The following is a 16,510-nucleotide window of genomic DNA, read 5'->3' as shown; positions in this document are numbered from 1 at the left end:
TCCTCCCGGTGTCCCCTAATCGACGTATCGCCGTAAACCGAAATTAATTTCCATCCCCCGCGGCGCAAGTCGGATAATGCGACGCCGCGATTTCCCGCCGAGGGAGTTTTCCACCCCCCGCGAGGCTGTGCGAGGTATCGACCAATGGGGACTCGATTTGCGGATTTAAGGGGCCGGGGGCGCGGGTCGATAGGGACGCTCGTTCGATTTATCTATTCTCGGCCATTCGGGCTCGTGGGATTTCGAGGGGGATTAAATAGGGCGTCAAAGGGTGAGATTTCGATAGATTTCCCTTTAAACTGAGCCCGGATAAGTCGACGTCGATGGTGCCGCGAGAAGTATTAATAATGTGGTCCTCGAGGGGCGGTCGCCCCCGCCGGGGCTCGAGAGGCACATCTGGGGGTGGGAGTGAACGGGGCAAGATGTAGGTTAATCGGAAAAGAAATTAAGACCTTTCGATGGTACGGGTTTGTACAAGGGAGGAAGATCCGCCGATGGCGGTTCCTCGATAGGGCGAGAGGGGAATTCAAGGGGGATTACGAGGGGGGTGGAGGAGGTGCAGCTAAACGGGGGCGGAGGGGTCGAGACGAGGCGGGAAGAAGAAGAGTATACGGGGTGTTAGGGGGTGGATCCGAGTCCCACTTCCGCTTCTAAGCAGAAAATCTAATTTGCGTGGCTTAACTCCTAAGGAGCTCCAGATGCACGGATGCCGACGTAGGAGTTTCAATTTGCGCGAGGACCCCACCCCCGAACTCTGTCTGCGACCTGTCATCCCTTGGCTGTCATCGCAATCCTGTCGAACCCTCGCCCTCGAAAGGGAGTTAGGCCAACGTCGTTAGAACCCTTCCGCAGTCTCCAAGGAACTATGAAATTATGAAATTACCCGATTATGGGAGTCACTCGATTACTGGAATCTGCCGGTAAAATACCTGGAACCGACCCTTGACTCGATTATCGCTCCCAGGTGGTCCTTTTACTTTTTTTTTTGTTCCGAATACAGGATGTGCTCTGATCTTCCCGAGAATTATGTTTCTTTTCTGTGATCGCGATTATTTGAAAATATTTACGGAACGTGGAGGATTTAGCCCTAGCGACGCCGCGGGGTGTCGAAGGGTGACGAAGGGTTGGAGATAACACCGGTCTTCATTCGGTGTTATCCTTGGGACGTTAGAAATTGGATCCGTTGGGATCCGTTGCAAAAGACCTCCCCTCGGTGTTTGTTTACCGACATCTTTGGCGCCGGCTCCTGAAAGGGGTTGCCAATGCAAGGGGAGACCGACTGCCATCCCTCTCGTTAAATCAATTAATTAACTTAACGACCCGCCGTGCATCCCTTTGATCGCAACCCACAGTCAAGATCGAGAAGCGAGATGCGAGAAGTCGAAACATCGGGATTCTTCGGGGAGGGAGGCTTACCCTGACCCACCCTCTAGATGCCACGGGGGAGACAAAAGCCCCTGATATGGCGATAGCAACGGGATTTCCTCGGAGAGAAATTTGTTCAACGCGAAACTAGGCGAGACAAAAGGGTCCTGATAACAGGGTAGTAAAAGGACCTTAGGGGTAGTCCGTATAAACGGCGTAATATCCAGATATTATGATTCCTACTCCTGGAACGGTTTCCTCTAGACGATCCCCCCTCTCGGATAAAAAATTAAACCCCCTAAGTACTAACCCCCTCCATTCTGGAGCGATAGAGGGGTTCGATAACTTGGGCCCCGTGATAACGAGCCACATTCGCGTCTCCCATTTTTCGGGAACAGATTTATGAAAACTGTCGAGAAACCCGCCCCAGAACGCGACATTCCCTCCAGTTGCGATCTCTTTCATGTAAATCGCGTTAGTCTCGAGATCACCGAACGCGAGACCCCCCGCAACCCTGTCTCCGGTTCCGTGGACCAGGGGATGCTGGATCCGGTCGGTAACCGGATACGTCGACGAGGCTTGTCAACAAGTCGGGCGAGCCATCATTTAATTACGTAACAAGACCGAGGGTGGTTCTTCCCGACGTCGGTAGAGGAGGGTGGAGTCGCGATCAGAGAGGGTGCCGGGTTAGGGGCTGCTAAACGTTACCGACCGTCGGTATCTACCCCTAGCCGCCATCGCGACCGGCAGTTGCGACGAGGGTGCAACGACGAGGGTGGGGGTTGAATATTCAACAGCTTTTCCGCGTTTACACGTATGCGCTCGCGCTTTGCCGACCTGCATCTCGATCACTCCCGCTTTATCGGTCGACGTTTCAACCCCCTGAGTCCAAATCTTCAGAGATTCAAGGAAAATCGACGCCGATATTTAGAACCGGCTCAAGGGCTCGACTCGAAAAGAGATTAATAATTTACCCCGGCTAGAATATTCAATGGATCATTTGCGGACCGGGGGTAATTGCGTTTCGTCCAGGGTGCGATGTTACCGATCGAGGGGTTGCTAGTCACCGGCCGTGTTCTCGAGCCGACTCGAGGGTGTCCCGGTTGAATATTCAACAGCCTTTCCGCATTTACACGTATGTGCCCGTGATTTTCACCTACCCCTTGCCGACGACGAGCCACCCCTTCTGCAGCCATTCCTCCCCGGGACGCAACTTAAAGTAGGGCAAGTGGCCCGATTTGCACCCTGGATGCACGCACGAATTACAATCGGCACTGATTGCGGCGGTTTCGGGAGGGGGTGGTTACTTCTTACCCGCACCCCCTGTTTTCGATTTTGCACCATAATCGGAACCACCTTATCGGCCATCGTCTGGGAAAAGGGGTTATCGCGGCCCGCACGCCGAATGAACCCTTTCAAGGGTGGCTCGCCTCTTAGCAAAGACCGCCCCTGGAGCGGCCATTAATCACCTCGCCCCCTGGATACCTGGTCAATAAAGCTGGGGAGTTATCACGATTGCCCGAACACTCGGGGGTGAGTTTTTGAGCGTTTTCGGAAATAAATGCGTCGGCGCCGTCCGAAACTGGGTCGCGCTCGTTAACACGTCGGGGTGGTTTACCGCACCCCCTGGTAGCTCGAAATTTCGGGATTTGGGATTTCTGGGTCCCGTGATTTCCTGGATTTTCCATAATAAAATATCTTTCTTTTTCCCTCAGTCTTTTCCTCGATGATGCGCCTTCGTTTTCCATTCGAGATGTGGCTCTTCGAGAGAACGACTGACTTTTTGGCGGTGGGAAAAAAATTAATACCCGGAAGTTGGACCACCTCCAGGATTTTGGGAATCGTGTCCCGGACTTTCGGGGGACGTTTCCATCCCCGGCCCCGACAATTACAAGATGTCATATATCACTCGATCGATCCTCGAAATTGCACGGTGCGCCTCGCTGACTTTCGGGGAATCGGCCATTCGCGAGTGGCGAATCAATTCGAGTCTGCAAATAGCCCTCCTCTCGGATTTTGACAATTACCTCCGGTCGTTTGGACCTACGTTTCGACGATCGGTCCCGATAATTGCAAGATGACAGATATCAGCTAATCGACGCCCTGAATTGCTCCGCACGCTCGACTCGTTCCTCCAACCGAACGGACAAATCATTTGCAAATGGCGCGACCAGTTCTACTCCTCGATGTACACCGAGAATAAAAAATGTTCACCCAACGAAAGAAATATTTCTTTGAATGGTACCAAAGAAATATTTCGTTAATTCAAAGAATAATTATTTTATTCAAATAAACTCGAATAAACAGGACGCTGCGTTTCTTCGGAATTATCACAATTTCTTCGAATCTACTCGAGTCAAATGATTATTTATTGAGTTAACAAAATATTTCGTTGGTACCATTCAAAGATATATTTTTTTTGTTCAATGCATCTTTCATTCCCAGATAACGACTTCTGATGACTCCGAATAAGAGATTCACCATTTTCAAAATGTGCATTAAGAATTTATCCAGAACCCCGCTCACCTGGCACTGTTGAGGTCCTTGCCTGTTGGGCGAGGAAGCTTTCGGTCTCGGTTTCTTCACGCCGAGCTTTCCAGGATCCCCTCCACCCGTTCTGGACTCCTCGCTACTCCCTGGAACAAAGAGAGAAGAAATAAAAAATCTTTACAAGTTTTCCTCTCCGGCGGTGGAGAATATTTTTCAATGGTCTCAAGGCGGTAGGTCCGAAGAAACGGCGAAGTGGCCATTTCTTGCGGTGCCTCTCGAGATTTGCGGCCTCGAGGATTGGCGAAGATTGATCGCCCCCTAGAGTCCCTTCTTGCAGGTTTTGCTCGTTAATGGCCGATCGCCTTAACGCGTCACCCTCGATTCTCGAATTGGTCGTGGCTTAAGCCTGCACCCGTCCCCAATGGCGGCTCGATACGATCGCATCGCTACTTCCGCCTTCCGATCGCACGAAATGGCACAGAAATTAATCCGTCGCGTCGGAGGAAGCAATTAAGGCCGATCGAATCGCTCTGATCCCTCCATTTGCCGGGAGATGGCGACACGCGTTGGTCCGCCCTTCTGGGATCTACTGTACCGAATCTCACCACCTAACGATAAACGACGAAAGATAATAAGAAATTAAATGCATAAGTAAAAATTTCGGCTCAGGATGCAACGGAAAAAAAAGAAGCGAAACATGAAACATCACGGATGGTAATTCGTTACCCGCCGAAAAATTACCGGCAACGCGTACAAGTGCGGCGACGTATGCGCGGAATTCCCGGCCGCTTACGGAAATTTCCGACGTGGATAAACTTCGCGCCCTGAAAACCGTTTATTAAAAATTCTTCCCGCGCGCTTCGCCCACATTTTTGGCATCGTCCGAGAGGAAAGTGGTATAATAAAACCCTGGGATTTCGGTGTAGAGACAGTCGTACCGCGGTGCGCAATCTAAAAACGGAATTCTGGATTCGCGACAAGAGGGGGGAGCGCAGCTTATTCCTAAGACACGTGGGGAAGTGAATACATTTCCCATTTTGATATATTTCCTCCGCATAAAAATGACGGATCGACTTTGCATCGCCCGGTCCACCCACGCCTTCCCGGTGTTTGCAGTAGCCGTCAGCTGATCGCGATCTGCAAATATTTGCTCTCGAGCTCAGATTCACGCGGGCCGTGAACGAATAATATTTGTCGAGACGGATCGATCGTTCGTAAGAATTCCCCCTTTTTTTTATTTCCCCGGACCGGCCACGAGGAAGTGCAATTATTAATACTTTTTTGCCTCGTAAAGGGAACGGAGGTAGGGAGCGCAATGTCCTAGCTCGGAAGTGTTGCCGGTAAATTTCGAGCAGGTCGATCGATAGTCGGGAAATTTATTAACAGCCGCCACTCGATACCGGGCCTCCATGGGCGAAATCCGAGGACGAGTGATTGAATGGCGGACCGGTGTTAGGGAAATATCGAAAGGCCGAATCCGGCCTAGGGGGTTCGCCATTGACGCAGCAGAGTCGTTACATTTATCGTTGTTGCCGCGCATGTAAAGAGGCCAGAGGCCGGGAGCAATGTTGCGGGGATCGTTAAAACCACTTCGAAACCCGTCCCGAAAGTTTCTCGGATGTTGCGCGCCATCGGGCTTCGAGCTACCCCGGGGGTTCAGAATTGGTTCGGCGAGTGGAAGCCAGGGAAAGGAAGCGGGCAGCCATATTGTTAAATTAATGGTGCTTTCCGGGAAAACTTTGGCCCCAACGGGGTCCTCGAAGGACCCCTCGTCCTTTGACGTAACCAGCGCGGGACGCTTCGGCGAGGCATGAAAAAAATTAATACGATTCCGTTACACGACGGACCGCGCAAAGTGCACCGTTTCAAAGGACGCGGTTTAACGTTAATTTAATATTCCTGAAATGGACCTCGAATTACCAGGACGCAAAACACTCGGGCTCTCTGTCGGGGCCCCGAGGTCTTTCGCGTTCCGTGCGAGCTCTCCCTTTGAAAGTGTTTCTTTTCTTGTTTATTAAAAATCGAAACGGAACGTGCGGTCGCGGTGTCTCTTATCGAGCAGCAGTCGTTTCCGTTTGATGCGTCCCCGCGCAAGCAGTCATACTTTACGGGCCGTATCTCTTCGGTCATTAAAGTCGCGTCCTATCTTCGCGGGACGTTCTCCAAAATGGCGGACCGGAAGCGGCCGTCGATGGCGTCTCGCCTCGAGCCGCGCGCGGAAGGAAAGCGTCCCGATTGGTTTGGCGAACGCTACGCACGCACCGACCTACATTCCGCGGGTTAGGTTAGGTTAGGTAAGGTTAGGTTAGTCCCGCGTGTATATAGGGTAAAGCTGCGCGCCGTGCTTTTCGTCGGTCGCGCTTGCGACTACCTTGACCTATCGTCCTACATCTAGGAGAGGACGCGTGCGCACGAGCGGAGAGGAGGGAAATTAAAGCGAGAGGGAGATAAAATGAGAGGGGAGGAAATCGAAATAAAAAGCAGGGGAAATAAAATCATGTGAACCGGCAAGGAAGCGGAGCGACCGGGAAAAGAAGGAAAAGTGGAAGATGAAAGGCGAATTACGGCACGGTGGAATGGAGATAGATAGATGTCTAGATCCACGGTGTATATGATTAAGAGGGAGGGCAAGATAACCGACGCGGCTGTAAAGGGCGACCGATAAGGGCGGCGTGATGGAGATATTCCTAGAGAATAGGTAATTTTCACCGGTGATTACCGGGCCGCCGATAATGCCGTGATTGGTGAACGGAATCGGCGGCGGGATCTAATTATCCGGCGTTATCGCCGAATCTGATTGTTGACGGACAACGGACCGCTTGCGAGAAAATCCTCTGTGGCGCCATCTGCGAGCGCGCGAAAAAACGGTCGATCGATCTCGTGACAACGGATTTTGCGTGAGTGGTTTATTGCGGGATTACGAGGATAATGGAAAAAATATGAAAAATCGATGCCGTCGCGTTTTCGCCCCCAAAATGTCGTTTTCTTGCTCGCGAGTTCGGCGTTTCCGCTACACTCCGGGAATTATTCGAAATTATCGTTACAACCAGTCCACTCGATCCCGTGGAAGCAGAAAGAGAGACGCAGTTAACGAGGAAAGCGGAAAGTCGTTACCACAATCCGTTTTCCACGTGGAGAGCCGCGGTGCATGCTCGATGAAGACTTCGTTACGGCCGTCGTTTCGTCCGCCATTGCGGTGGAAAAGTGCCAAAGATCCGAATAAATTTCCCCCCGAAATTGTTTTATCCGGGCCATTGTTCGAAAAGGCTCCCAATGGCTCCCGATGGTCCAGGAAAGGCGAGACCGCGAATGTAATTTTCTGCCAAGCGAATAAGAAATACCATTAAAAAGAAGAAAATGGGAATAAATAATCACGAGCCATTCGCATCGGATTCGACAGGTACACGTGACGTCCCGGGGAACCAATTAGTCGGCTATAAATTCGTCCCTTTCGTCCGAAATTAGTTCACTCTCGATAGGCCGCGGGAACGAGATAGCGCGCGCCGCATCGACCGCTTTCGAAGCGACTGTAATTCAAGCTATTTGTGCACTATGTATACGGAAGCTTCCATAAGTCCTTGTACAATCTGAAATTGGTTTCGAGCGGCAATTCGACGGGTTCGAGGCCAACGTACGACGTTATTTGTCGCCGGATTGGCTGGCAACGAGGGCGGATCGGGCGGTCGGAACGAAGCGATATCGACGGGGGACGGTCGCCCCAAGTGCACCAGGTGACATCCCGAAGAGGTCTCGTCATCCCTTTGGAAGATCGAAAAAAAAAACACCGTAAAAGATGGAAAATAAATTCCCAAAGTATCAATTTTTATTTCATATTTCCCCTAAGTTGGAATCGAGGGGGTATTCAATCAGGAAATCATGGATTTAAACGCTGGAAATCATGCGGAAATCACTCGAGATCATTAGAAATTACCTAATGGCTCGTGTCTACGTGCAAGTGAAACTTGGGACAGTGTACACGGTCTTGGAAGTGAACTTGCGCAAATTTATTGAGAGTGTACCCGGAAGTTCAAGCTGCTCTAGGAAGAATTCTCTCAAGTTAGTTGCACGTGGACAAGAGTCATTGTACGGTCACAATTTTAAGGCCGAACGTTGCTCTTTATCGAATCGCATTATTGTTTATCATATCAAATCAATCGACTCTCGAGGAAGAAAATCCTTTTCACCGATTTCCAAGGGAATAGCCCCTCGGACGGAATACCTACGTTTTCTGAATTCATATTTCCTGTCTTTGGAGGAAGGAGCTCAACGCCGTGAGGGGACAATCGATGCAAAAGACGCATACATCGGCGGCGAACATCGGATGATCCTAGGACGAGGGTCAGGGTGGGAGGGTGCGTCGCGAAATTCGCGCGATGAACGCGCTCCGCTTTGAAATGGGTCAATGCGAAACGGCGAGCCCGGATATGCATAGCACGTGGAACGTGCAGCAACAACGGCGCGATGCAGCGAGTGCACAATGCCCGCGACCCGGCATGTTACCCCATCGTGTAGGTACAAACTGAACGGGGCTCTGCACATTCGGCTCTGCACAGACCAGCGCACGTGCGCAAACACGGGGCGGCTACATCGGTGCGTGTGGGGGCGCTGCAACGCGTGTGGAATTTACGCACGCCCCGTAAATGCAGCGTTAACCCATCCCCCGGCGAAAGGTGGTAAAACTGATAAAACGAGAAGGAAACCTGGAGTTTATGTCAGGAGATAAAATGTAAAAGAAGCTAAAACTAAGCCAGGTGGAAAGGGAATTAAGTTTGGAGGTTAGGTCGAGAAGTGGAATTATTCGAGATAAGTACTTCAGTGGGTCACGAGTCGACCGGGGATCGGTGTTGGGTAAAAATGTCGTGCCCGAACTCCGTTCGGGGGTGTTTGCAGGTGCAAGAGATGCACACCGTGCCCCGGCATGCATATATGCATGCCCGCGCGTGGACATACAAATTCCCCCCGGAACACCGGCCCATAAACGAATACAGCCTCGCAGGGTGGCGTGTACACGCGCGGGCACAGATGGCCGTATAAAGCACGCAAAATGGCGGCATAAATTTTACGGCACCGCGCAACTCCGGAAAATTGGCCCCACCCTTCCTCGCGGGACCGGCAACGAACTTCCTGGAAACGATCCTCGCAAATTCGGGAACGGTTGCGGGAGGAAAAAGAGATTCCAAGAGCCGTCGAAGGGATCCGAGAGTACCTTAATAAATTCACGGAGTTTTGCCGACGAGTGATGCGCAATCTCGGATGCACCACGAGGGCGATGCATTATGCGCGACGTCGCGTTATCAGCGAGGGATAAAATCGAGCGGGAGTAAAATGGACCCAGCGAATCGATATCGCACGAAATCCGAGCTCCTTTATGCCGTAATCATTTTTAACGAGCGCCGATATTGGGATTCCCAGACACATTGTCCGTCCGGACGCAACGCGTCGGCGTTTCCGCGGTGGCACCGGACGCGGAACTTGACGCGGCGTCCGCGAGCGCGCGACTTCAAAGTCGGCTTAAAGGGTCCTTTGTCGCGGGCCCCGGGTCCTTTGTTACGTCCTGAGACGGCACGGAGCCGCGTCTCATTGCGCGAATTAACCCAGAAACTTCAAAGGCCGCCATTTTGGACCACAGCGGGTTTAACGACTCCCCGGACTGGTACTCCCGTTTTTGCACCGCGACCCGCTGGAAGGAGAAGCGAATTTGGACGGGTAACTCGTTAAGGGGGTGAAAATCCTTCTCTCGGAATTTCAAGGGACAAAAGGGAGGATTTAGTCGATTTGAAACCAATAAGAGGCAACGCGCAGTTTCGAGCGGCCGCCATTATCGAGTTTTTGAAAACCAGGGGAGGAAGATATTTCCACGGGGAATTTATGCGATGGACCCCTCTCTGTGCAATTTCCCCTTGGTCGGTGTAAAACCGGTCACTTCCGGCGAAAATTGGGGGCGCCGGGATCGCATAGATATGGCGGGACCAATAATGGAGACGGCGGGGGTGAGCACCCCCGGTTGGAAATCGCTTAAACCATCGCGGTCCAGATTTATCGCGGGGGTGGTTGTAAAAAGAGAAGGCGCGCGGATATATTTGCGACCGCCCTCCTTCCGGGGCTGCCCGCGTAAGGGTGGCGGCGCCGCGGGGGCGACACGATCGGCCGGACCCCCCAATTTATAATATTTATCGCCCCAGGTCGATAATGGAATTTTTCCTGCACAGTCCTGTATCCTAAATCCCAAACCACCCCCAAAGGCTTGTAACGCTCCTCGTAAATATGGCGACCGATTGAGAATACTTTTCCAACCCCCTAAGAGGGGGCGCCTCAGCGGGATCTCCACTTCGAAAGAAACGTTCGACTCGGCGGCCATTTTCTCGTTCTCCGGTCTTGACGGAAAATAGACGCTTAACGGTCCTGTAAATATGGCGGATGGGGTGGAAAAAGCTCACCCCGGGGGATGGCCGGAAATCGCGACCGCGACTCGCGTCGACGAGATCAACCCCTGGCGAGAGATATTCCGCTGTCCATTTATGTCCCCCTTGGCTGGCGCCCAATAAACACCCCACGCAAGAAGAGGAACTCCCGGGAAAGCCGGAGGAAGTTTCAACGACAAGATCGACGCAGGATGGTCGGGGGGAATGGGGTTCCCCTTTTTGCGATTTTTATTCCTCATGCCGTAGTCGCCCTAAGGCGCAAAGTGGCGCTGAAAGGGTTGCTCTTTTTATTATTCCCTTCAATTTCTCCCTTCCCGGGGGGGAGGGCTGGGGGTGGGTTAGCTGACGGCCCTTGCCAAATGCGGGGATGAACGCGCCCCGGCGGTCGGCCGGTGCCAGGGCCTTTACTTTCTAAGTTATATGCGAAATGAGCATCCCCCGATGAGAATGGTCTCGGGCGATGCGCCCAATGGGGTTGCCTATCGTTTCGGAACTCACCCTCTAACCGATACCTCCGACTCCCCCACAAATCTCTCGATGCGACTATGTCCTCTCCATAATTTTTAATTTCCTCTTTTTAGACACTTATACGTCCGCGGCATCCCTCGATCATGTAGAGAGGGGACCGCGAGAAGTGCATCTGAAATGCATAACGAAAGTTCCACTGCGTGGCAAAGTGCACGTCATGTCTGCCACTTGTCCCGGTACGTCAGGGATTTGCATTTCGTTTCGAAACCGCCTCTCGTAATGCATCACGCCGTCGCCGGGGGAAGGATCGGTATCCATACATCACTGTACCAGGGTGCTCATATGCAACATCCCCTGCCACCCCAGAAGCAGGTGCACGCGGAATTTTTCATCCCTTAAAGGTACGGCAAACGTCGGAGATACCCGCGCTCCTTAAGGGAAGCTTTCCGCGTTGCGGAGGACAAACACCCCCGGGGTGGTTTCCCCCCCTGGAAACTCCTGTCCACGTCTGTGGAATGGGCGAGCCTTTATACGACTTTGCGCGCAGATCGACCCCCTAGATTCTCCGTTAAATTAACGTTATTAACTCGTAAAGTTCACCCTCGAGATTCTGAGGCTCTGCGTCTAAGGGGTGAGATATTGCCCCGCGATATCGCAAATCTGCATCTTCTCCATACACCCGACCGCCTAAAAAAATCCAATTTCACATAAAACCCTGAAAATAAAATGTTAATGTCCCATAGATTTGCATTTCCCTTCCCATGGAGAAGTCTCAGAGGTGAAGGACATCAGTTATCCGAAAGCTCTAGCTATTAACCCTGGGCGGGAGAGGATTTGTCGGTATCGCCGCGAATCTCCGTCCATATATATATACGTATCTCTAATTTCCATATATACGTTATCAAACACCCTCGCAAGCTCTAGCGCGAAAGTCGCATTTATGGGAAATGACGACGCCAGGGGAGAAGGCTCGACGATTCCGGAAGTCCCTTTCAATGCGAAAGATCTCCCTGAAGACGGGACATTAGTTTTCAGGCTCGTCCCGAGTGCCACGAAGGGTAGTCGAGTGCACCCCTGCAGGAAGCTCCGGAAAGCTTCGAAGAGCTCGGGTGAATTCCTTCCGATAGCTCGAGTTATTAACTCATAAAGGCCGGTTTAGGTACGGAGGGGGCGAAACGCGTCCCTCGCTATTATCGCGAATTTACATGAGGTCGTTAGGAGGAGGAAGGTTAGAAGGAGGAATGCCCGCCCCCTCACCTAGGACCTTCTGTGCCGTCCCCTTCGTCCCTTGCCCCACCGCTTCCGGCCTCACTTCCGGGCGTCTGCTCGGCAATAAAAGCTCGCGCCATAACGCATAATGGTTTAATTAAGATGTCGTGGCTCGAGCATCTCGAGAAGAGCTCGAGAACGGAATCGATTAGCGTCCGAATCCAGTGACGTCACTGGCAGCGCCATTTCTGACGAGCTATCGAGAGTCCCGAGTTTCGCCCTCCCGATCTCTAACGACGTCGATTTCCTAGACGTTGCCGTGGATCGCGAGTCTCGAGAGATTAAATAAGTTCCTCAAGGGTTGAAAAGTTGAAAAATAGCGGCGACCGTGTTGTCGCGAAGTCGGTACCTCGGCAGGAAAGTCCAAAAAGCCTGATAGATGTTCGCCCAGGCTCCCCCCTCGAAACCCCGCGAGTTCATTTAACGATTCCATTTTGTACGTCGCACATGGTACACATGAAAGGCGAGCAGCGGTGCACCGGGTACCGCCACGGTGCAATCGAGCCTCGTACAATAAAGCGAAGCTTTGATGTACTTGAAAAGCTTCGGTGGGCTGCACCGCGACCGAAGGCCAAAGGCCGAAAGCCACGGCTGGGGGAACCCACCCCCGGTTTCTGCAGCTCCCTCCAAGAACGCGAATCCGTCGGAAACTTCCCCGGAATCGAGCTCAAGTCATGCGCGATAATTCGCGACCTCGCCCCAGGAAGGGACGGCACGAAATTCGGGAAGCCAAAAATCTTAGCCAGGACGACGTGGGGTAGGGAAATCGGAGATAAGATGAAGGTGACGAAGGAATTTCGAAAATTCATCGACGCCGAGTTAACCTGTCCGCGGAGTCTCCTCCACCTTGCCTCCTCCGAGAGGATTCCTCCCTCAAGACGCGAAATGAGTTTAATTAATCTCCCCCTAATTGTGTCAGTCGGCGGGGATGCGGGGAAGCCGAGATTTCGTGGAAGGTATTAATTTATGCCGCTGAATTATGCGGACCTCGCAGGTGAACGCCTTTACCGCTGAGACGCTGGGGGTGGTGGGCGGTGGGTGGTGGGTGGTTAATTGCGACCGGCTGAGTTATCTCGTCTCATCCCCGGTGGATGAGCTTTTGCTTGCGCGGGTTGGAGCACGTTAAAGAGAGAGAGAGTTGGGTACGTCATTTCGCAAAATTGGAAAACTCGGAAAGATCGAAAGAACGAAGGAATAGAAAAATCATACGCGCTAGGGGTGGCCTCGGAGAGTTTCCGCGAAGTCGAAGAGCTTTCGCGTGGGACGAGAGTCGACTGTGGCGAGGAGGGGAAATTTCCCGGCTTGGCTTATTTCCCGAAATTACGTGCAATAAAGTCCCCAGGGCGAGGTTTTCGGTGGCGTCGGGTCTCGGGGGGCGGCCGGGGTGGCGGAAACGTGCAGCTTCGGTTGGCTCGGCTCCATAATTTCATTGTTTTATCTTTCGTGTTTACGACACAGCCGGGCGGAAAGAGCCGCGAGGACGAGAAAACGGGGACAGGGCGCAGCCTTACCGGTCGAGGCGGAAACTTTCCCGGTTTCCGGTTCGATTCGGCCTCGTCTTCTTACCCGAGATGACACTCGGAAGCCAATGGCACTTCCGCCCCGGGTTGACCCGACAATGGGACCCTCCGAGGGGAGACATTCCTATGCTAACGGGCTTTCACGCCAAGTGCAGGGACTCTCCTCCGTCCCTCTTTGGGGTCTGGAAATCGTAACGGTTTGTGCCGGGAACGTCTCACTCGTTTCTTGCGGTGTGAAAAGGAGGAGGGCAGAAACGTACCGTTTAGCTCGATTTTTTCTCCCGTGCGAAATTACCCTCCCGCGTCTCTTCAGGGACGCCGTGCAAGGAGATGCACCCGTAAACCCTCGGTGTAAACCCGGGAGACGCGTAGGTGCCGCATCCTAGTCTTCAAGGTCCTCCAGCGGAAGACGAGCACCGGTTGGGGCGAAAAACTGTCTTCGGGCAGCCTCGACTTCGATGCTCAATAGGAAGTAAAGGTCGTTTTTGACGTCAAAGAATTTCTTCCTCCACCAGGACACCCGATCCCCGGACCAACTTCCCTGAAAAGCTCGGCAACTCCTCCTCCCTCTCGAGAAGCCCCTTTATCCCGACTCTCTGACAACTTTCTTCTTTCCCGAGCCGCGTTCTTTTTTTCCCATCTTGGGTTCCCCCCTCCCCCCCGCCAGGCATTAGCCATCTACTTTCCTTCCGTAACTGGTAACTACCAACTATTTAATTAAAGCAGAATTTATAATAACCTTCGATGCCTCCGCCGGGGGATTACAGGCATCGGCCGAGCCTGCAGATACGCGCCCCGCCCGTGCAAAATTATTAAAAGAATTAATTAAAATTTTTAATACTCCCGGATATCATGAGATTCGACGCGCCGGGGGGGGGGGGGAGAGGAAATTGCAAACAGGCAGCATCGCGGAATTAGCTCCGAGGTCTCCTCAGGCTTTGAAAAAGAGCGCCCTGAAAGTGCACCTTCCGTCCTCGTTGGGATGCCGTTCCTTGGAGATAAGTAAAATGGCGGAAAGGACGGGGAAAGTCCCTCGACACTTTCGACTCCGAAGCACGGCTATACGGTGTCTATCGGACGCGCTCAAACTCCGAGTAACGAGGTAACTCGTAGTAAGTCGTTAAGGGGCATCGTCGAAAGTAAATCTTGACCGTTCTGGTAGCTCGGCAGTTCCGGTACTTCTGGTACTTCCGGTACTTCTGATACTTCCGGGGATACGCGATGCGTTTCCCCTAAGCTTCCTCTCCTCCCTGTCTCCGGCTTCTCGTTCTGCTTGCAATGTCACCGGGGCCTTTAGCCTCGGTTTTATAGACGAACCGAGGAGATTTACGCTCGTCGAACCCCCCAGAATAGGGTTTTTTACGTCCCGGCCTCGCGCGAGACTTCCCATCGATTTTCCTTCCGCCCTAAGTAGACGCCTTCGCGAAGATACCCCCGCTACATCCGGCTCGGTTCAAAGAGAAATTTCAAACGGGAGGGATTTACTAATTCGCGTCTCCAATCCTTCTCTGTAAGCTGGATTAAAGTGACTCAATTTTTGTTCGGTGGCAAGTCGAGAGGTTTTTATATACATCGATATCGAGTTTTTTGCGATGCACGATCGGAGATTTCGATGCCTGCAAATGGCACGCGCCATGAGGAGAAGAATTAGCGAATCTGAAGGCACCTTATAGGCAACGTTCTCGGACAAGGTGCTCTTACCTCAGAGAAACCGCCAGTTAATCTCTTGACAAAGGGCCCTTCGAGAATCGATTGCATATTCTCTTTGACGTGCGCACCGTATCTCTTGGTTGCATACTCCTCTCCACGATCTAGAGGCTTAAGGTTACCTACACACGAAGGAAACGCGAGGGGAGTGTTGCCCCCTGCAGCGATTCTTCTTCCACGTTGAATTAATTATTACTACCTACCCTGGTTTATTACTCCGAAAGAATAATTTCACTGAACCAAAGAAATCCTTCCTTGAATCAAAGAAATACTTCGTTAATTCGAAGAATAAATTATTTCACTCGAATGAACTCGAATAAATCATCCGCAAGGATTCTTTGGAATTATGACAATTTATTTAATTATATTATATAATAATAATAATAATAAAGTTAATTCTTTGAATGAACAAAATATTTCCTTGGTTCAGTGAATTTTTATTCTCAGGGTAACGGTGTTTCGATTTTACCCAAGGAATCGTTGAAATGGTCGACCAGGGAGGAAGGAAGCGTAAATTAATAGCTGTTGTTTGGTCAGATGATGTAGAATCTTTTTGAGAAACGTTCCTGCGTATTTCCTGAACAGCGAATAAGGGATCGCGAATAAGGCCGACCGATGCGCCGCATTCGAGCATAAATATGAATTTCTCCGTTCTACGGGGCCGCATTTAATTATTCCGCCCGGCCGTGTCGCGGCTTTTTTCCGCCGCTGGTTGGGAGTTAATGAAAACGTCACAAAGATTTGCATGGCCGGAGAACGCACCGACGGAATACGCACCGGCCCAGTAATCAATTCCGCGCGATTCGCGCGACTCAATTACTGGCGCCCACCGCGAATGGACTGGACGTCCTTTCCATTCCTAGTTTCCAGCCCCGTCGAGCTATCCGCCATTTTTCGATCAAACAATCTAAGTTATTAATCTCGGCCGTACATAACTCGACGACCAAAATGGCATCCCGCGTCCTCGGATGAATCCGAACAGAGAAGGCCCCCTCTTCCTCACTTTTATATCCACTTCTCAAATCCCTACCGTCGTCAAAATTATCCACCAACCTTGACAATTCTCCATAAAAATAATAAACTATTTATCTCCGGGCAGAGGCGAGGAGGCTCTCGCGGAGGCTTGGTGGAAATATTTTCGGCACGATAAATGCACCGCGGCGGTAAAATGCAAAGCGTATACTCGGCCTCGTAATGCACTTCGGCCGAAAACGGCACTCAACATGGCGCCCTTAATCGCGGGTCCCGGAAGTAGCTTGCAGCCACTTC

The 16,510-nt window shown here is 51.8% G+C and overlaps 1 protein-coding gene across 7 annotated transcripts in view; it reads right to left on the bottom strand.

Moving 5' to 3' along the window:
* The window catches only part of LOC105697253 (transcriptional-regulating factor 1), a 263,174-nt gene that overhangs the window by 61,081 nt on the left and 185,583 nt on the right, over positions 1-16,510 (bottom strand). For all 7 annotated transcript variants that reach the window (XM_012420399.1, XM_012420401.1, XM_012420405.1 and 4 more), the window contains one exon: positions 3,892-4,001. In XM_012420399.1, coding sequence (XP_012275822.1) covers positions 3,892-4,001 — 110 coding nt within the window. The remainder of the gene's footprint in view (positions 1-3,891; positions 4,002-16,510) is intronic.

This window comes from Orussus abietinus, unplaced genomic scaffold (assembly GCF_000612105.2).
Source record: "Orussus abietinus isolate OABI.00-Male unplaced genomic scaffold, Oabi_2.0 scaffold42, whole genome shotgun sequence".
NCBI classification, from domain to species: domain Eukaryota; kingdom Metazoa; phylum Arthropoda; class Insecta; order Hymenoptera; family Orussidae; genus Orussus; species Orussus abietinus.
The sequence above is the reverse complement of the archived record's forward strand: the minus strand, read 5'-3'. Positions and strand labels throughout refer to the sequence as shown.